This window comes from Trachypithecus francoisi, unplaced genomic scaffold (assembly GCF_009764315.1).
Source record: "Trachypithecus francoisi isolate TF-2019V2 unplaced genomic scaffold, Tfra_2.0 Lachesis_group18, whole genome shotgun sequence".
NCBI lineage: Eukaryota > Metazoa > Chordata > Mammalia > Primates > Cercopithecidae > Trachypithecus > Trachypithecus francoisi.
The window spans coordinates 41,979,198-42,000,578 of NW_022681463.1; the positions used below are offsets into that span (position 1 = coordinate 41,979,198).

Here is a 21,381-nt window from a genome sequence, read left to right on the forward strand (position 1 = left end):
TAGTGTTTTTACGTATGTCTAAATATTAATTATAGTATCCCTGAAGTGAATTAGGAAATGCATTATCGAATTGTCCATTTATTTTTAACTGCTTTTTTTGGAGACCATTGTACAGAGTATATTCTTTCTGTTTTTGAATTTTAAGAAGTAGGATTTGTGATGAAACTTGCAAAGAGATTTTTTAAATATACTTTGTTTTTAGAATTTTGAATTCACAGCGAAATTGAGCAGAAAGTACAGAGAGTTCCCATCTACCCCTCATCCCTACACATACACAACCTCCTTGCAAATTTCAGCATCCTGCACCACAGTGGTACATTTGTTACAATGGATGAACCTACATTGACACATCATTGTGATTCAAAGTCCATACTCTACAATAGGACTTACTCTTTGTGTACATTCTGTGGGTTTTGATAAGTGCATAATGATGTGTATTCACTATCATAGTCTCATAAAAATAGTTTTATTGTCCTTGAAATCCTCTATGCCCTTCCTGTTTTATCTTTTTCTTCCCCTTAAGACCTGGCAACTACTGATCATTTTACTGTGTCGATAGTTTTGCCTTTTCCAAAATGTCATACAGTTGGAATCATATAGGATATACCCTTTTCAGATGGGCTTTTTCTTTTTCTTTTTTCTTTTTTTCACTCAGCAATATGCATGTAAGGTTCCTCCATGTCTTTTCATGGCTCGATAACTAATTTCTTTCTAGTGCTGATTAATTGTCTGGATGTACTACAGTTTATCCATTCACCTACTGAAGGACATTTTGAATGCTTCCAAGTTTTGGGGATTATGAATAATGGTGCTATAAATGTTGCATGGACATAAGTTTTAGTTCATTTGAGTAAATTCCAAAGAGAGTGACAGCGTGATCTTATGGTAAGAATATACTTAGTTTTGAAAGAAGCTAATAAACTGTTGTCCAAAGTGGCTGCCCATTTTGCATTTCTACCAGAAATGAGAGTTCCTGTTGCTCCACATCCTCCCCAACATTTGCTGATGTTCGTGTTTTGGATTTTGGCCATTCTAATAGTTGTGTAATGGTATCTCATTGTTTTAATTTGCAGTTTCCTAATGATGTATGGTGTTGAACATCTTTTCATATGCTAACTTGCCATCTTTGTCTTACTTGATAAGGTGTCTATTCAGGTCGTTTGCCCTAAAGTCTCATTATAATACACACTCCTTAAGTTTTAAATTTAGGTAAGATTGCAGATTTTACTGTACACATGTCAAGAACCCCCAGTGACTTGGTCCCCCTGGAGTTTTTAACTCCCAGAGTTGTCCACTCTGAGTCCGTAGCAATCCATCAATTACAATTCGGGATTTCCAGCCTGAATACTTGTTCTCACAGAGTTTTCTTCCCTGTTAAGTTCTGTTTCTCTGTGTCTTCCCATCTTTGTCTCCAATTTTGGGACAGTATTTGCCCTTGACTTCTCTAACAGATCTGAGAAGAGTTGTTGATTTTTTCAGTTTAGTCAGCTTCTCACCTGTTAGGATGGAGTGGCTACTTCTAATCTTCTTACATGCTAGGCAGGAAACTGGAAAGATTTTTTTAAGAAAATACCCAGAGGATATTTTTGGTTCTTCCAAAAATGCATTGTTAGTTAGAACGCAGTCCTCTTTGTAGTAACTCTCTAAGAATTTTCTCAAGAAACATTTCCAATATTGTTATATAATCTGAGAATGTGGCTATCATAGTTAAAGGCTCAAAGGAGGGCAGAGTCTAATTGTTGTAATTATAAGACAGTATATTTCATTCAAAAATCTGACAAGTGTAAATCTTTTTGCTCCTGTGTACTTTCCCCAGACAGAACCAGAAAAGATTTATTTCCCCTATGAGTGAGATCTTTAAAAGTACACTCACTGGCTACTCCCTGAAGTTAAAAAAAAAAAAACAAAAAAAGTATTTGGCACATAATTTCTTTTTTAAGGATGCTAAATACTTACCACAAGATAATAGTATGATGTGTCCATTTGTCTATTGTCAAGGAACTCCCTAGAACATAAAATACATTATATCATTCTCAGATGAGTTAACAGTATAATATAGATCTCTGCATAATGAAAATATTCACAAAGGTGTTGATAGCGCACTTCAAGCTGTGTAACAGATTCAGCATATCAATTACAAATATAACTTAGACAGTACATTGTTTCAGTTTCAGCTGCATATTTTTAAGGTTTGTATTAGTTAAATTGTAATGTAACATGAGTATACATGGAAGAGTGTGTATGTGTTTGCATGTATGTGCATGTTACTGGTTAGAGAAACAGTGACTCTCTTACACTTTATGATTGCTAACCTATATAGGAACTTGTTTTTTTTTTAATCCCAACCCTTGACTTTTTTTTTTTTAGCCCACTTGACTCTTTTTTTTGCCTCACATTTTGAATTGTCAAGCATTTCTTTTAATTGTATAGATAACATTTACGATTATTTTAAAAAGTGAGAAAACATGTCAAAGCAAGTGAAAAATCTCACTCCATGTTCTGTCAGCTCCAATTTTGAGTGTTTGTCATTTTAGCGTGCTCTTTCTGTTACATATGCATTATTTTTAAAGTTATAAGAACATACTTTTTTTTTTTTCACTTCTTTGTGATCAGTCATTTATATCAAGACAAAGAGCTACATATTTAGTGTATAAATATTCGGTGGTTTGAATGTCTCATAATCTATTCATTTAGTTGTCAATTATTTGACATTAGATTAATTTCAATTATTATTTTTAATACTGGAAGCAGGTTGGTTGTTCAGTCACTTTTTGAGACTCACATTGGCTGTGAATATTGTTATTTTTCCAGGATGCCAGTAGGCCTTGATGTTTCTCCTGCATTTGTGTATCTCCAGCTTTCTTCAGGGAATTTAATAGGGTTTCAAGTTAATGGTAAAAGAAAAAAACTTGGATTTTGCAGTATTTGAGAATGTTGATCCTGCAATTTTATACTTTCAAAAGCTGGTGATGATTTGCCATCATCTGATCTTTCAGACTAAACTATTAGAAGCAAAATGAAGTTGTATTATGCATTGCCCTTTTAAAATCTAGAAGCAATGTCTTTGTTTTTAGAAAGCATTTACCTGATAATGTATTGAAAAATAAGGTTCTTAAAATGTCTCTTTATAGTTGCTTGAAATAACCGTAATGGGAATCACTTAATATGTAAATATATTACATGAGATATATAATTATACATATGAAGTACATTACCATATACATGTACTATATTTAAACACATCTAATCATGTATAATACTTTTAACTGATTTGTAAGTCACTTATCCTTATCTACTAGTAGACATCATGATTTTTCTTTTAATATATCTAATAATAATATATATATTAATATAAAATACAGTCATATTTTCTAAGGCTTCCTTATGACCTTACATTTTATCTAGTATCAACAATTGCTGAGATTTTCCTCTGCTGCTGGTTAAATTAGTTAAGCTGTAGATGTAGAGGAACGATTTCCCTCTGTCCCCAAATGTCTTTGGTGGTGAGATGGAAGAAAATACCATTATATATGGGACAGTGACAATTGGAATAGAGAGGAAAGGCTGGCTGTGACTGGCCAAGGATTGTGGCAACAAGTTTTATGTGGGGTAGCAAGGAAAAAGTTGCTAGCCTGAGAAACAGGGTTGTGTCAATGATGATGTCATTCCTTGATGGAAAATTCGTGGTGCAGAGCAAGATCTGTCTTTCTTGCCTGTGTTTTTTTTTTTTTTTTTTTGGAAGCGGTGTGGAGGTCAGAGATATTGAATTTGGTTTGGATTTGTTAATTGTGCCATCCCCATGGAGTGTCCAGTTGGAGATGTTAAGGGGTCCGTTGGAATATAGTTCTGGGTCTTCAGGGATAAAGAAGCCAGTGCTAAAGATACAAAGTTAGGTTTCAGCAATTAGTTGCTGAAGTCTGCCTAGCAGATGAGTTCATGTTCGTGTTTTCCAGTGGGGGCACACCTGCGATTGTGGATAGAGAAGTTCGTTGTTTGTGACTCACTCATATGCTAAGGACTTTTAACATCTCTAGCATCTGGGCAGTAAAGGAAAGTGGCATTCTTTCAATTTTGTGACATTCAAAACTTCCCACTCGCCATCACCTTTCAATTTCCAGAAAGACTGAGTGGAAGCTACAGGTAAGATCATGGTACCAATTCAGTGTGAGAGCCACTGACATGATAGTAGTGTAGAACAGCTTTGTCCAAGAAATATAGAATACAATCCACATATGTAATCTTCAGTATTCTAGTAGACACTAAAGGAAGTTATGATTTTTGTTTTGTAGTAGGCATTTTACAAGTTTAAACAAAAAAATGGCTGGGCACAATGGCTCACGCCTGTAATTCAGCACTTTGGAAGGCTCAGACGGGCAGACCACCTTAGGTCAGGATTTCGAGACCAGCCTGGTCAACATGGTGAAACCCTGTCTCAACTAAATATACAAAAATTAGCCAGGCATGGTGGTGTGTGCCTGTATCCCAGCTACTCTGGAGGTTGAGGCAGTAGAATCACTTGAACCCAGGAGGTGGAGGCTGCAGTGAGCCGAGATTGCACCACTGCACTCCAGCCAGGGCAACAGAGTGAGACTGTGTCTCAAAAGATAAAAAAAAAAAAGTTAAAAAAAATTAGCTTAACCCAGTGTAATCAAAATACCATTCAACATGTAATTAATTCAAAAATTACAAGACATTCTAAATTGTATTTTTCATACTAAGTCTTCAAAATCCAATATGCTTTTTGCATACATCTAAATTTGGACTAGTCATGTCTCAGCTGCTCAGTAGTTGCAGCAAGTGGCTACCCAGACAGCACAGATATAGACGGTGCAACAAAACTGCATGTGCAAAAAGAAGTGAATTTGTGGTTTGCTTTTCTGCATATCTCCTACCTTCTAAAACCAATTCCTTCTTTTATTCCTATGAATCAACAGTAAGATCTTCTAGAAAAAATCCAGTGTTTAAACTTGTGCTTCTTGCCCTGCTGCCCAGCATATCTTTTAATTTTTTATAAGGAACACCCTTCCCCCTTTTCTTTAGCAATTGATTTACATAACTTGTGATCATTTTTATTATATTTCACAGGAACTAGATGGAACAACCACAAGGATATATTAGATTTTATGTTACTTTTTTCTAACAAAATTAATAAAATATAATCAGGTTTATATTTCAGTTCATATTGTGAAATATTTTGTTCTTGATATAGGGGTCAGTCTTTGTTTTTGTGAAGGAATGCAAATTCTAAAGATTTCGTCTGGCCAATCTGATGTAGAGCCAAGAATAAAAACTCTGTCTTCTAGTTCCCTGTTGAAAGTTAAATCACTATATTAATTTGGGTAATTGTAGTTTCTTACTTTGGAGACTTCTGAGGCTAATTTAGTAGCTCCTCATTGGCCATGTCTAAGAACGGGGCCAGAGAGCTTTCCTTAGTTGCTATATTAATATTGAAATCTTCAGGTTTCTTTCAATTTCCATTGCTTGAACTAATAAGCAAATTTGCAGCCCTTTTCTGGGATCTTTGCACTTATTTGTTGGAAAAACTTGGATATGCAGAAAGGATAGAAAGAATTTAAGGAAAATAATAAAATTATCTTTAAAATATTGCTAATTTCCCAGCAGATATATTCTAAAGCAAATTATAGTATGATTTTATATCAGGTGTTATTTTCTTTTAATATTGAGGTATGATTTTATTGGGAAGTATAATTCAACATAAAATTAAGGTTCCTTCCTTCCACTTTCCCTTCCCTTCCCTTCTCTTCCCTTCCCTCCCCTTCCCCTCCCCTTCCCCTCCCCTTCCTTTCCCTTCCCTTCCCTCCTTCCCTTTCTCCTTTCCTTTCCTTTCTCCTTTCCTTTCCTCTCCTTTCCTTCCTCCATCCCTCCCCTACTTCCCTCCCTTCCCTCCCTTCTCTCCCTTCCCTCCCTTCCCTCCCTTCCCTCCTTTCCCTCTTTTCCCTCCCTTCCATCCCTTCCTTCCCTTCCTTTCTTTCACAGGGCCTCGCTCTGTTGCCCAGGCTGGAGTGCAGTGGAACAATTACGGGCCATAGCCTCCACCTCCCAGGCTCAAGTGATCATTTCACTTCAACCTAATTAGCTGGGACTATAGGTGCACACCACCATGCCCGTCTAGTTTTTTTAATTGTTATTTTTTTATAGAGATGAGTTCTTGCTATGTTGCCAGGGCTGGTCTGCAACTCCTGGGCTCAAGTGATCCTCCTGCCTTGGCCTCTCAGAGTGCTGGGATTACAGGTGTGACCCAGCATGCCTGGCCAAAAGGAAGGTTCTTTTCTAATGAGTTCATAGAATCAGTGATTACAAAATAGTCGTTCTGAAATGGGCTGCTTTACTCCCTCTCCTCCGCAACATTTGGCAATTTCTGAAGGCATTTTTGATGGTTAAAACTGAGGAGATGTTTCAGGGATGTAGTGGCAGAAGCTACTGAGCATCCTGCAATGTACCGGACAGCCCCGGCAACAAAGACTTATCTGGTGTAAATGCCCGTAGTACAGATGTTAGGAAGCCCTGGTCTAAAAGTATATCTCAGTTACAACAATGGACTTCCTCAAATGTACTCTCTCTATTGGCAACGTTTGTTTTAGCTATATTCAGCATCAAATAGCAAAAGAGGGTAATAGAAACTTCCTGGGTATAATAAGTTATTCAGTTATTCAAAATTATACTGTTTCTGTTTTTATGGGTCATGCTTATTAAGAGGCTGGCAGGAAGTAACAAGGCCTGAGTAAATGCCGTGTAGTTATATAATTCCTTAATTTAAAAGTATATTCCAAATTTCTGTTGAATGAATTTTGTTTCCTTTATGACTTTATTGTGGTACGTTTTAGAATTGGAGAAATACTCCAGAAAGGAAAAAAGAATGCTGGATTTAATTTATTTATGTACACACATGCACATCCTACGGAAATTCCAAGAAGAGACAAGCATGGTTGGTAAAATGTGGAAAAGCAGAGGTGGGGAAAGAACATTGTCAAGGTGATGACAGGAACATGTGTAATGGCATAGAAGTATTGGTATTGCTGACTTCATATTGCCCTAAATGCAAGCTAATTTTGAAAGTTTTCCAGGGCTCAAATTACAGGCCACTTTGTAGATAACTTCTCCAGTAATCTGTTTGTTAAATATGTTCGATAATAAATGTCTTTCTCTTAAACAGTATATTTCTGGATAATCGCATAAAGGAGAACCAGTAAAACTTTTTATTTAGCACTGTGTCAAATATAGAATGTGCTTGGTAGGAAGCACTCAGACACTTCATGGTTGTCTTTAGTAGTCAGAAAACATTAGATGTCCTCATTAGGATGAAGGGACTTGTATTTCTGTGTGATCGATGTGTACATCGTCACAGTTTTAAACAGATAAAATAATTCATTGCTGCCACTTTCCTTAATTATATTTTAATGTATTCCACAATTATGTATTAATTGTGTGGGTTAGTTTTTTGTCAATTCCTGTCATCATTTACAAAAAACAACTCTTAACAAATCTGTTTTAGTTATATAATAGTTTTATAAAGAATGTAACACAAAACTTAGTGGTTTCTGCAAAGAGTCAAAGGAAATCAGGTCAGTACATCCATTCTAAAAATCAGTTTGGGAAGAATAAGTGAAATACTACTATTACTAATTATAATTATTTAAGTATACTTATTAACATTTGTAAAAGACTTATGTGCTAAGCACTTTATATACATTGTCTCTTTGAAGTCTTAAAAAAATTATGTGAAGCAGAAATTTATCAGCATTTTACAGATAAGTAAACTGAAACCAGAAGAAAGTCTTGTATACCTGGACTTATATACGTGGTAGAGACTAAACCAGGAAGTCTGATTATCAGGTCCACTCTCTGAGGCAATGTCCTATTCTAACTTGTACTCTTTGCAATAATGAAAGTGTACAGAAGAACGTGTAGACATGAAAGAATGTATTCAAAAAGGTAAAAGATAACGTAGTCAGAATTCTTGGGGGATATTTGGGTGAAATGAGTTAGATATTTAACAGCATTGTCAGTAAAAATGTCAAATGAATATAGTAATTGCATTATCTGTAAAATTTAATATAACTAAAGACATCATTTGGGAAATCTGGAAAAATCATAAATGGAAAGTGGATATCCTTGAAAAATTGATAGATTGTATATTGGGCCAAACGTATGCATTTAGCCATTTGACTGCCAACTAAGAAATGTCTTTCTTCTCTACATTGTGAGCATCCAGAGTGTTGGTGGGAAAAGAGAGGAAAGGCATGGCCATTCTTGTTAGGTGTCTGACATGACTGTCCAGACAGTGCAAACTGCTGCAACCTAGTTAATATTGTAATAATCTTTTAGTCCTAACTACTTTTGTTATACCTTGTAATAACATGGCAAACACTACATCATGCTTTTATGTGCTTTGATAACCTTTCTCGGATGAAGTAAAAATCTAAAGATCATTTTTTCTGCCTTACTTTTTTTTGAAAACATATATTCCATTAGAAACCAATACCATGCTCAAGGTTTTCAGAGGAAGATAAAATTACATATAAGCGCAAAGTTTTAACTAAATATTTAAATTAGAAATATGTGAAGAGAATGAATGTAGAGTCTTAGAAAAAGACAAAACCGGGCCGGGCACGGTGGCTCACTCCTGTAATCCCAGCACTTTGGGAGGCTGAGGCGGGTGGATCAGGAGGTGAGGAGATCAAGACCATCCTGGCTAACACAGTGAAACCCCATCTCTACTAAAAATACAAAAAATTAGCCGGACGTGATGGCAGATGCCTGTAGTTCCAGCTACTCTGGGGGCTGAGTCAGGAGAATGGTGTGAACCCGGGAGCTGGAGCTTGCAGTGAGCCGAGAGCCAAGATTGCGCCACTGCACTCCAGCCTGGGCGACAGAGTGAGACTCCCTCTCTAAAAAAAAAAAAAAAGAAAAAAGAAAAAAAAGAAAGAAAGAAAAGAAAAAAACAAAACCTAATTTACTTGTTTAGCAGTGTGCACGTTTTTCTGGCTGCCAAAAAAAATTTAAGTTTGCTTGCTCTTTTTTGTTTTCATTACAAGGGCCACATTTTAAAAACTTAACTTGGATTTTTACTTTTCGTGTACATTCTTTTATTTTCCCCAATTCATCAGCACTGTTTTTTTCAGGCCATGCAGGAGATAAACACTGAATGATCCGTGTTGTAGAAAGTTAATCCATTTTGGGTTTGATAAGGAGCAACTTGAAATCATTGTACACAAGAAAAGGTGGAAATTTGGGTCAATAATTATTTCCTTTGTTTCCCACAGAAAATAAATGACTTAATACTTGATAGTAATCTTCATTTTTTCTTGACACAAAAGACCAGTGGTGTTATTTCATTACATACTCCAGTGTTCTGAATGGTTTTTTCATTACTATTCAAACAACTTTTCATAAAGGGAAATGACCAATGAATATGTTAATGTACAGTACTCAAACTTCTACTTCAGCAAATAGCAATTTGTATTTTGTTTTTTGGTTTTGATAACCATGAGTTTGTAGAATAAAATGGTAGTCAATTTTTTTTAGAAAATGTGGCTAATCAGAGGATTGGTTGATAGCTTTTTTTTTTAACCCAACTTGTATTTCCATGTTTGGATAAATTTGACTTTATTAGTCTCTTTTACATGATTCGAACCTGCACAGCTTAAGAGAGATCTTTCTCTCTGTGTAACGGATTTTAGGTAAGCAAAATATATTGAAATTGAATACTACACCCAGATATTCATGTATCCCAGAATGTAGTAGGTCCTTGGAGGGATATAGGAGAAATGTGACATGGTTTGCTTTTCCTATTTGGTTTCCTGTCTTAACCTTGGTGGAAAATCTAGAAAAATCTTTGTTATTCTTGACACTCTTCTCCTAGCTCTTTCTTACCACCAGCACTTCCTTCATCTCAGTCATCAAAGGCTGTACAGCTATGAACTGTCTCTCAAATATTTTTCTTCCTCTTTCTTCCCACTGCCACACCACCTCTTCCCCTGTCCTGTTGTGATGGGCTGTGAGCTGGCTGCACTTTCTTTTGTATCACATCAGATATCTTTGTAAGTCAGCTGCCGAATTGCTTCTAGTCCTGTCTTTCTATAAACAATGCTTAAACGTTAGTTTATGCTTAATAAGCCTTCATGACTCCTCATCACCTGTTATGTGATGCCCATACATGTTTCTTCCCCTTTTACATCAAGCTGTCTTAGGGCAGAGAGCCTTTCTGTCTTGTTCACTTGCACCCCTAGCAGGTAGCACCCAACAGGCATTACAGAAACAGTTTTGAAGAAATGAATTACCATAGCATATAAGAAGCTTGATATGGCTCGGCTGTGTGTCCCCACTCAAATCTCATGTCAAATTTTAACCTGGGGGCCTGGTGGGAGGTGATTGGATCATGGGGGCAGTTTCTAATGATTTAGCACCACCGCCCTACTACTGTGTTGTGAGTGAGTTCTCAGGAGATCTGTTTGTTTGAAAGTGTGTAGCAACTCCCCCTTTGCTCTCTTCCTCTTGATTCAGCCATGTAAGACATGCTTCCTTCCTCTCTGCCTTCTGCCATGATTGTAAGTTTCCTGAGGCCTCCCCAGCCATGCTTCGTGTACAGCCTGTAGAACTGTGAGTCAGTTAAACCTCATTTCTTTATAAATTACCTGGTATCTGGTAGTTCTTTAGAGCAATGCGAGAAGGGACTGATACAACTTTTCATGACCTGACTCCAAGTTACCTTTCTGGTCTTATCTCTAGTTACTTCTCCAGTGAACATTATATTTTAGCCATGCCAAATTCTGTTTTATTATTCACCAATATGGGGAATTTCATATCTCTTAAGATTTTTGCCAATTCTCATCCCATCTGTGAACAACTAGCTTATCTCCTAGATCCTGGAGAATGATTGGATCTTATATTTTTTCATTAGTCCAACAAATATTTATTTATTTGATGGTGTAAGTTTCAAGTCTAGGATAGGAGTACTGTTACAAACAAAAAGAGAACTCTCTGTCCTCCTGGAACTTACGTTCTAATGTAATGGCATATAAAGAGTCTGTCAAGTAGTGGTGAATACTGTGATTGAATAGAATGCACACAGTCCTGGAAGGAGGAGCATTTTTGATATGGTCAAGATGTAGCCTGAGCAGAATGGCAGACAATGGGGTTAGGGAAGTGGTTAGAGGCACCTGCTGTAGGTCAGGGCAAGAACTTCAGAATGAGCTTGGAACTCTCCTCTCCATTGTATATGAGATCAGTTTGCCTTTGCCTTGCTGCTTCCACCTCAACCGTGGTGCTTGGTCTCTTGATATATTAGAAGCCTGAAACCCACTAGGCAGAGTTGATTGCACAGTTCTAGGCTTACACAGCTTTGTAGCAATGCCAAAGTACCCTGTGCGTTGAGGATCTCTATCCCTGGGAGCAGTGAAAAATTGATTGTCATCCTGAAGTTAGACTCATTATCATTTTCATAATCTTGGACAGATTATATAATCTCTTCAAACTTTAATAATTTTCTTGTCTAGGCCGGGCGCGGTGGCTCAAGCCTGTAATCCCAGCACTTTGGGAGGCCGAGACGGGCGGATCACGAGGTCAGGAGATCGAGACCATCCTGGCTAATACGGTGAAACCCCGTCTCTACTAAAAATACAAAAACTAGCCGGGCGAGGTGGCGGGCGCCTGTAGTCCCAGCTACTTGGGAGGCTGAGGCAGGAGAATGGCGGAAACCCAGGAGGCGGAGCTTGCAGTGAGCTGAGATCTGGCCACTGCACTCCAGTCCGGGCGACAGAGCGAGACTCCGCCTCAAAAAAAAAAAAAAAAAAAAAAAAAAAATAATAATAATAATAATTTTCTTGTCTAAAATAGCTGTAGTAAAAAAAAAAAAAGAAAAAGTTGATGTGCAATTAAATGACTGGAATGAAACTCCACAAAACTTTCTCTTTTTTGCTCACTGGTATATCCTAAATAACTGAAACAGTGGCTGGCCCTAAATAAGTGTATTGTGAATGAATCAATGTATGAATGAATGATGCAATGAATGTAAAGCACATGAAACAACCCCTGTTACATGTGTTCAATAAATGTTATTGTTGTTATAACTGTTATAATTTGTAAAATTAGGGAGCCTTGTGAGGATATTGTGGTGGTATTGCAAATGTACTTCTTGATCGTCTGTGAGGCCTGTGTGCTGCATTGGCACTTCTGCCCAGGCTCTTGGTGCCTGGCTTCTGTGTCTAAGCGTGTGCCCAGGGAAGGAAGCCCAGCATCATGGACTGGAGCACCCGGCCAACTTTCTGGTTTCTCTCTACTCCTGTTTCCTAGCTCTGGACTGTTGGGGGTAGGTCCTGAGAATTAGTTTTTGCTAGCCTCATCTCCCAGAAAGGATCTTGCTTCTGGCTTCCTTTTCCAGGACTGAAGTCAATTCTCATCTTTACCTGACATCAAACCTTCTTGTAAATCCATCTCTACCCTAATACCTGCCTCCACATGTCGGGATCTCTCCTCATAATGTTAATACCTCTTCAACTGAACTGAAGTTTTGTCCTCCTTCTCTAGGGTTTGGTTGGTGGTGGGTTAATACTTCTCTTGCCCTGATATTTTCATGCTTTCTGACCACTACTTTTATCCATGGTTCAAGACTGTGGTGCAGATGGAATGGAATGATGGGCACAGGAGAGGCTCTCATTGCATATTTAAGGAAATATTTAGCCAACTCACAGCCCCCAAGTGTGTGCAGTTTTTCAGAGTATGAATGACAGAAATACTTTTCTATTATAATTTGTGTAAATGCTGGGATGAAAAGTGTTATTCAGAAGCTCAGATGTCATTTTAACTATCCTCTGCCCAGGAAAGTAGGCGTGGATCTGTTGTAATTCTTAAAAATGTATTGAGGCCTTTGGAAATGCCAGTAGTAAATTTTGGCTCCCAGTTTGGATTGGATTGGTTGCCCTTTTGAAAAGCATCCATTTGCAACTTGAATAAGAACATCTGCTTTTCATGGCTAGTTCAGCAACTATCACTAATAGGAAATATTTTTTAAAATATTAGTATATAACTGCACATTGTTGTGATAGCTTAGCACTTTACCAACATAGGAAACAGGCTGATCATTGCTATCAGGAAATTAAAAATTGCTACATTACACAGACAGTTTTACTAGTCCTTAGGAGAGGTACCGTTCTATGTGCTTCAATGTGAGGTTTTTAGTGGAAGGATTCTGTTTTTGAAACTGAAGACAAATATTTCAGAATAATGTAATTTGGGTCATTGAAACATATGGGGGATTTCAGTTGGGAGTCCCAGTAGGCCTGTGGTTTTGACTCTTATTTTTGTTAATAAAATACAGTTATTGACATTGTTATCCATTCTCCCAATATGCAAAAGAATGTAAGATGAAAGGCTGGGCTAGAATGGCAAAGTCTGTGTTTGAAGGGATGCTTATTTTGTCCCACTTCTGGTACTTTGATTAGTTATATGCCCTCTATGAAGCTGAGTTGTCAGCGTGAGGATATGTCAGTAGAGAAAAGGATGTTTTTACACTTAGCCATTATAAATTAAATGTAGTCCTGAGAGGCGTCTGTCCTGAGTATAAAATGTAGAAGGTGAAGTTACTGTTTCATCGAAGTACATGAAACCATTGTGAAAATACTGAGTGAGCCGCCAAAGACAAGAATATTTTTTAAAAGCTGGGTAGCAGATGAAGTTACTTGCTAAATTAATTATGAGATATTGCTAGGATAGAAACATATAATCTCGTCAAGTTAAGAAAATATGTGGAAAACTTGACTTAAAGGGAAAAAAAATATTAATAGTTTTGAAATAGCTTTGAAACCAAAGCCTTGATTCTCCAAATCATTGCTACTCACCAGTGACCACAAGTTTCACATTTAGTTCCATAACTAAGTTAGCTCAGCTCAGGGAGGAGCTGTTACTGAGATTCCAGAGTGTCTGTGTTGGGACCTTCAATAAGGTGTTCATATTTTTTTTCTATTATATTAGGAGTGCGTATTCATGTAGAGAAAGGTAAGTGAGTGGACAGGTAGGTACATAGAGTATGGTGGTTAAGAGTGCTGGCTTGGGGTCAGACTCATTGGTTTTCAACACAGCTGTATTGCTTTCTAATTGTGTGGCCTTGGACAATTTAACCTCCTTGTGTCTCAGATGCCTCAACATAAGATAATACAGCATCAATCTCTTGGGCTGCGGTGAGGATTAGATGAGCAGCTATATGCACAACTCTTAGTACATGGTCTGGCTCACAGTAAATATGAAAATATCTGTATTATTTTTGTTACCAAGATAATGATGATTGTTGTTTCATGCCACTGTGTGATTTGTTGCATAGCAGTAGACAACTGAAATAATTACCTAAACATTATTTCAATCTATTAGGTTTGTTAACACTTACCCAGAGAGAGGGAGGAATTCACTCATTTGCTTGTATATGAGCACACGTTTTGCAGTTAGTTGTTAACCTATTAGTGGAACTGGCACATCTGCAGAAGGGCTTGAAAAAAATTGCTGTTGTGATTGGTGTTTGTTGTTTTTAGGGTAGAGGTGAGATCAGTTGGCTTCTCTAAGAAATCTTTTTTATGCAAATGCCTAATTGTCCTGTAATCTGATTCTGATATTTTTTCTATAGGAAGAGGTACCCACAGGATGTTACTTTTAACCAGTTGGCACTCTTGCATTGTAAACCTTTAAGAATCTGCTATGCCATCCTGGTGGCTCATGCCTGTATTCCCAGCACTTTGGGAGGCCAAGACAGATGGATCACTTGAAGCCAGGAGTTCAAGACCAGCCTGGCCAACGTGGTGAAACCCCCGTCTCTACAAAAAATAGAAAAAATTAGGCATGGTGGCGCATGACTGTAATCCCAACTGCTCAGGACACTAGGCACAAGAATCGCCTGAACCTGGGAGGCAGAGGTTGCAGTAAGCTGAGATCATGCCACTGCACTCTAGCCTGGGTGACAGAGTGAGACTCTGTCTTAAAAAAAAAAAAGAATCTGCTATGAAAGTGTCCCAAGCAACTTGATGTGGTGAATCTTGACTGTTCATATGTCCCTTACATCACTGTCTAGCATAATGTGGACATGGGGCAGGGCGACATACTCTTATTTCTCATCACCTGTACCTGAATATGAAGATTTAAAGTGAATGCATATTTAAATAAATATATCATATATCCTGTATCTAGAAAGAGCAAAACCGACACCAGCAGTTATTTTTGACTTACGACAGGAACCTTGTTTAAAAGCTTAGAACTGTTGAGTATTGACTAGCTAGCTCCTTATTACTCCAGTTGTGCAAAGTGAGTCAAGGTCAGGAGGAGAGAAAGGAAAAGACCTGCCTTGGGAGGTTAGGGGGGCACATTGTAGGAGTTGACCTGGAAAGTCATGCATATTGTGTGTTTTTATGAGTTCTGGTCATTGACGATCAGTCCCTTTCCTTGCTGCACATTACATTCAGAATATTTTGAGATGTTGGGATCAATGACTGTTGTGCTTACATGGTTTTTGACAGGGAGAGCAAATGTCAGCTCTACTACTGTGTTGCCAACTCTTTCTTTTTCTTTTTTTTCTTTTGAGACAGTCTCACTCTGTCGCTCAGGCTAGAGTTCAGTGGCACGATCTTGGCTCACAGCAACCTTTGCCTCCCGGGTTCAAATGATTCTCCTGCCTCAGCCTCCTGAGTAGCTGATACTACAGGCGCCCACCACAAAACCTGACTAGTTTTTGTATTTTTTGTAGAGACGGAGCTTTACCATGTTGGCCAGGCTGGTCTCAAACTCCTGAGCTCAAGTTACCTGCCTGCCTCAGCCTCCCAAAGTGCTGTGATTACAAGAGTGAGCCACCACGCCCGGCCGTTGCCAATTCATATTTGGTAAATGGGATATCAAGAGTACCCTTCCCATCCCATGCACATGAAATTGGTCAACAGCCAACTAACAAATTCTATGGATGATTTTTCATTAATTGATACAATTCACTTGTGAAACAAGTGTATAAGCATACATAAAGTATTTCTTGAGGGTTGTGTAACATTAAAATGTTGTAAATATACAAAAAATACTACATTACTAAAATTGATGACTGTAATTTTATCTCTTGGGAATCAGTTGAGCTATTGATTCCACATCAAATGTGTTTTGATTAAGATCATGGCAAGATAAGTTTGACAGCAGTTCCAAATTATTAGACTCTATTACATATTTAAAGTCTACGATCATCTGAGATTATATGTATCTGATCTTAGCTCTGTGAGATAAAGTTATCAATATTTTGATTCAAGGACTGTATTGTCAATGCTGTGTAATTACCATGTGTTGTTTAAAAATCACACACCTTCCTAGATAGTTTGGAGCATGCTGTGATACTGAATGCTGTTGTTGATGAGAACTGGGGTTAGATCCACGAATGCAGAGATGAATATGCTTCACATGTGTTTGCAACAGGCATATATACAGATTGAATCTGCACTAGTTGAAAGAGTTTAACAGTTGAAGCATAGTTCCCCAGCTGTGAACATTGTTATTTATGGTGTTTATTATAGTTGTGGCAGTGAATGATTCTAGAAAATCATAGAAAGATTTCCAGGAAAACTTGATTTCTTAAAAAATCGAGAATGTTTTTTTTTTTTCACTTGTACATGAAACTAAACTGTACATCTTGACTTTAACACATGTAGAATTATTCAAGAACAATAAAAATTTAAAGAAAAACCATCATGAATGTATTTAAATGTGTTAAGTGGAACACAGACCCAGTCAGGTTTTCATGATTTATCAGTTTTTAACTTCAAAGACTCTGGTTAGCTTGCATTTTTTAAACTAATGAGTTTATCACAGCCAGTGGGGAAAATGGTTAAAGTATATCAGCTGTAAATTAGTACAAAGCACTAAAAGGGACATTAGCCTCTAATCAGATTCTAACAGTTCATTAAATCTGCTTTTCCAGAATCGCTCTTTGTCTTTTCTCCTCTTTTGCTTGGGCCTTCCTTATAAGGCATTTTCTTGCCTTTTCATCTGGGCAAGAACTCCTCCAGGGTAGGAAGCAATATCAGCTCATCCTTCATTGTCTACCAGCCAAACAGCCTACAGGATGCTTTTGTTAAGGTGGATTCCTAGAGCTGCTGCCAGACTCCAGAGAGTCGAGGGCTGGCCGGCTGCAGGAAGGCTTTCCTGAGACTGGATGGTGGTAAGCCAAGCTGGCTGCTGCCAACCACGGAAGCCAGTGACACATTAGGATTTGAGATCCCTGCCCCATGTGAAAACAACCCACAGGCCTCCATGAAAGGGTTTCAAGTTTAGAACAACTCACCTAAGCTCACCAGTAATATACCACAGTTCCTTCTACTCTAAATTATCTATTAAGATGTAAAATTCTGAAAAAAAAGGGGACAAGTGAAAAGCAAAAATTTTTTCAAAGTATCCTGCCAGTTTTGAAAATATCGAACACTTATAGGGAAATAATATTGACAGTAATTTGTTTTCTTCTTTTTATCACCTAGTAGACTAGATGGTGTAGACTTTTTAAATGCTCATTAACTCCAGAGTAAATTTGCTTTTCCTTGTTGATTCCTTGGAGCAAATATTTATGATAAGAGACTGAAAATTTTATTTCTTGGAACATTTTTCTTAACAAAAAGAAGAGTCCAGAAATATGAGAAGTAGAGTTTCACTGTGCACTCTGTTGGTATTGTTTGGTAATAAGAACATGTAATTTATAATTTGTTGAAAGGAGAGTTGTTTTTATTTATTTATTTTTGAGATGGAGTTTCACTCCTGTTCCCCAGGCTGGAGTGCAATGGCGCAATCTTGGCTCACTGCAACCTCCACCCCCCAGGTTCAAGTGATTCTCTCACCTCAGCCTCCCGAGTAGCTTGGATTACAGGTGCCTGCCACCACACCCAGCTAATTTTTGTACTTTTAGTAGAAACGGGATTTCACCGTGTTGGCCAGGCTAGTCTCGAACTCCTGACCTCAGGTGATCCATCCGCCTCAGCCTCCCAAAGTGCTGGGGTTACAGGCGTGATCCACTGTGCCCAGTCCAGTTGTTTTTATTTAACTTGCTATTTTGTAGAAAAGCGACCATATTAAAAGTGAACACTTAAAGATTTAGAAATTATACTCACCTTTTTCACCAGGTAGGCAAAATGTTTAGAAACTGATTTTTTTTTTCTTAATAAGACCACTTTAGTGTCCTGTGGTTACATTCTGTAATTAAATAAAAATAACCATCCTAAAATCTCAATCAAATTTAGTTCTATCAGATTTGTAGTTGAATCAATATGTAACAGAGAAATTAGCATTCTAAACAGGTTTAAAAATATGAGCCTGATTTGGGCCTTATGCGAGCACTGATGTGTGATTCTGACTCCCTTCCTAGGTTGCTGACTGTAGAAAATCCCCAAGGCAATGACAATTACATAGAAAATAACCTTGATTTAATCTTTTATAAATGGTGTTTGAAATGTTATTGAGCTACAATATAAATAAGATTTTCTTTTCAAGAGGTGGTAAATTGAGCAAAACATATACCAGAATAAAGACCAAATAATTATTTGTTATTTAGTTCAGCCTAAAAATTCACTCTTAATCTAAGATTTATGTTGGTTGTTTGTAAAGTAGATATTTGGAGGTTGATAGGTAGAAATTTTCATTTGACCAGAATTACCATGACATAAAAATTAAATGTATGGAATTATCTTGCTTTTAAATGATTTAGGCTTTGACTAATAATGAGAGTTTATGAATTTTTATGTGATTTTCTCCTTTATGGGTATCTTCGCACAATACAATTTCCAGAACTAAGGGAAGAGAAAAACTTGCCTTCTGTTTCCTTCCACTATTGTGAAAGTGTGATGAATTGTTGCAGCCCCATATAAATTAATGTAAGGTTTCCATACTCTAGTTGATTACAGTCTGACCTCCAACCCAGAGGTCAGAGAATCAGACTGATTAATTCAACTGCTTGGTCTTTATTTCAAATGAAAGTTCAGAATAGGGGGATAATTGGTTATGCCGATATTCTCATTTAATTATCTTTATTGTTTAAAAAAATTAGGTTAGCAGTACTAAATGTACTACAATGAGGGAAGACTCTCCCAGAGGTCCTCTTTTGAATGCTTTAGAGCTGAATCTTTCTCCCTTTTATTTTCAGAATATCAACACCTTTGAGAACAGAATGTTAATGCTTGATGGGATGCCGGCAGTCAGAGTCAAAACAGAGCTTTTGGAATCTGAACAAGGGGTAAGCACAAGTTTCCAGCAATGCCCCACTGCTTTTGATGAGAGTGGCATTCTTCCGCAGAGTATCCTGAGGTTTGCAGAGCACTTCTACGGTTTCCTTTGCTTAAACTTTTCTCTCTCAGGTTAAAACAAACAAAAAAATCTGAGATTGTGGTTGATTTGTATCCATTTGCAACCTCAACTGTTATTTCCTTGGAAGGGATAGTGTCCTAAAAGTTGGAAGGCATAGTGACATTATGAGAACCGTATGGCTATATCTCAATTGGTAAATGATTTGAAAAGCTAATAAAAATCCAAAGCAAAGAGGAAGTATTAAAAAATCAGTTGGGAATATAACCTTAGTGTCATCATAGTTTGGTTGATTCTAATCAGGAAATGACAAAGTACAGCTATGAGAATGTTACTGTTTGTTGAATGGGCTTCTCTTTTGACATTTGTACTTGCCCTTTCTTACTGTAGGAGTACTAGGGGATAGTTGATGAGGTCACTGAATTTGAAAAATGTCTTAAATCAAAAGGATTATTTAACAATACATAGCCAAACCAATGAATTAATTTATGGGTACTGAAAATATAAAGACTACGAGTGCATATTTTTTTAAATGACATAGATTTTATAATGAACATTAATGTCTTCACTGGTTTAGTTAAGAGCATAAGAGCAGTATAATTGGTTGCAGCATTGGCAACTTTAAGGGATAAAGCACTGCTCATGGGCTGAGTGCCTATTGGCTACCTATCTTATTAAACCACCACCACCGAGGCAGCACAGGTGACTGACAGAAGGACATAAATACGTATATAATCTTTACCTTATCAGTATCTCTCTTATTAAAACAACTAAAAATTAGCAATGTTTTGTACTTGAACATTCAAAAGAAATTTTAAATGTGAATAAAATCTCACTGTTAAGAGTATAAAAATCGATGTGGATGAGTGCATCCGGGATCCCACTCAAAGGGTTAGGGTATTGATGTCCCAAAAGGATTTCATAATGAGGACATTCAAGGTTATGGATCCGGATGGTGTATTTAGAGGGTCTCTTCAGTAACTTCTGCCTACCTGAGCATCATGTAGTGGAGTGCGTGGCATGTCAATATAATTTATTTCATTGTAAGCCTGTGTTTGAACAGAGCCTTATCGTGGTAGAAGATGTCTTTTCACCTCTATGTTCTGGGTTGACGTTTTTAGCTCTTAAATGAACTTTGTGGAGTATGTCAACCAATAACATGACTCCACAGTCCTGGACATGATATAATGACCAACTCATATAGATTCAGCGCAAGACACAGGCAGTAGAGGATCATGAGGGAGCAGACTGTGGCAATTACTAACATTGGTTCAGTATAGACAACCTTTCAGAAAACATCATGTATTCAACTGGATTTCCTAGCTGGATTCACTAAGTTAAATTCTGTGTATCTTCCAAACCTTATAGATAGTTTTAACCTTTTTTGATTAACCTAACCGTGGGGAGGATTTGTCTTAGTTCTTTAGAGTTCTGTTTTCTTAATTCATTTCTTAATCTAGTTGCATTATCATGAGTTTAATAAAATAAATTTCTGCTCAACTCATATAGAGTCTAGCATCTTATTCAGAAAGGATAGCCTTTTCCCACTGCTCATGGGGAAAAAAAGTGAAAAAGCAGTCTGTATTTCACAATAATTTCTTCAGCTTGAAATAACAGACAATCTGTTCAAACTATGCACGTTGGAGGAAGGCAGAAACTACAGCAAATCAGTTAGAAGTGTAGCCGCGGACCAGTGGTCAAAGCCAGAATAGTGGGTTGCTGTCACCAGTCCTGGTAATCTTTAACAATATCCATATAGTTCTTTCCCCTTTTTTTTTTTCGGTTTCAAGGTTTCAAAGATTTAAGTGCACAAAAAAACAAAAGCCAGTATTCCCAGCAGTTTTGCAGTGTGAGGAAAAACCCCATGTCACGTTATTATAGAAAGCGTCTTTTTGTCCTTAGATAGGGACATGAAAAGTTGTGGGTTCATAGGTATTGCCTAATGCCTGTTCATGGAAATCAGTTTTACTCCTTGTGAATGGAGCTGATGTTGGTATTTTAGATTGTGCATGTTGAAGGGAAATAGAACTTTATTTTTTTCCTTTTGGGTGTATGTGTACTTCTTAAATA

The 21,381-nt window shown here is 37.3% G+C and overlaps 1 protein-coding gene across 8 annotated transcripts in view; it reads left to right on the plus strand.

The window, feature by feature from the left end:
* The window catches only part of KLF12 (Kruppel like factor 12), a 464,553-nt gene that overhangs the window by 185,761 nt on the left and 257,411 nt on the right, over nt 1–21,381 (plus strand). For all 8 annotated transcript variants that reach the window (XM_033177556.1, XM_033177557.1, XM_033177555.1 and 5 more), the window contains one exon: nt 19,154–19,243. In XM_033177556.1, coding sequence (XP_033033447.1) covers nt 19,154–19,243 — 90 coding nt within the window. The remainder of the gene's footprint in view (nt 1–19,153; nt 19,244–21,381) is intronic.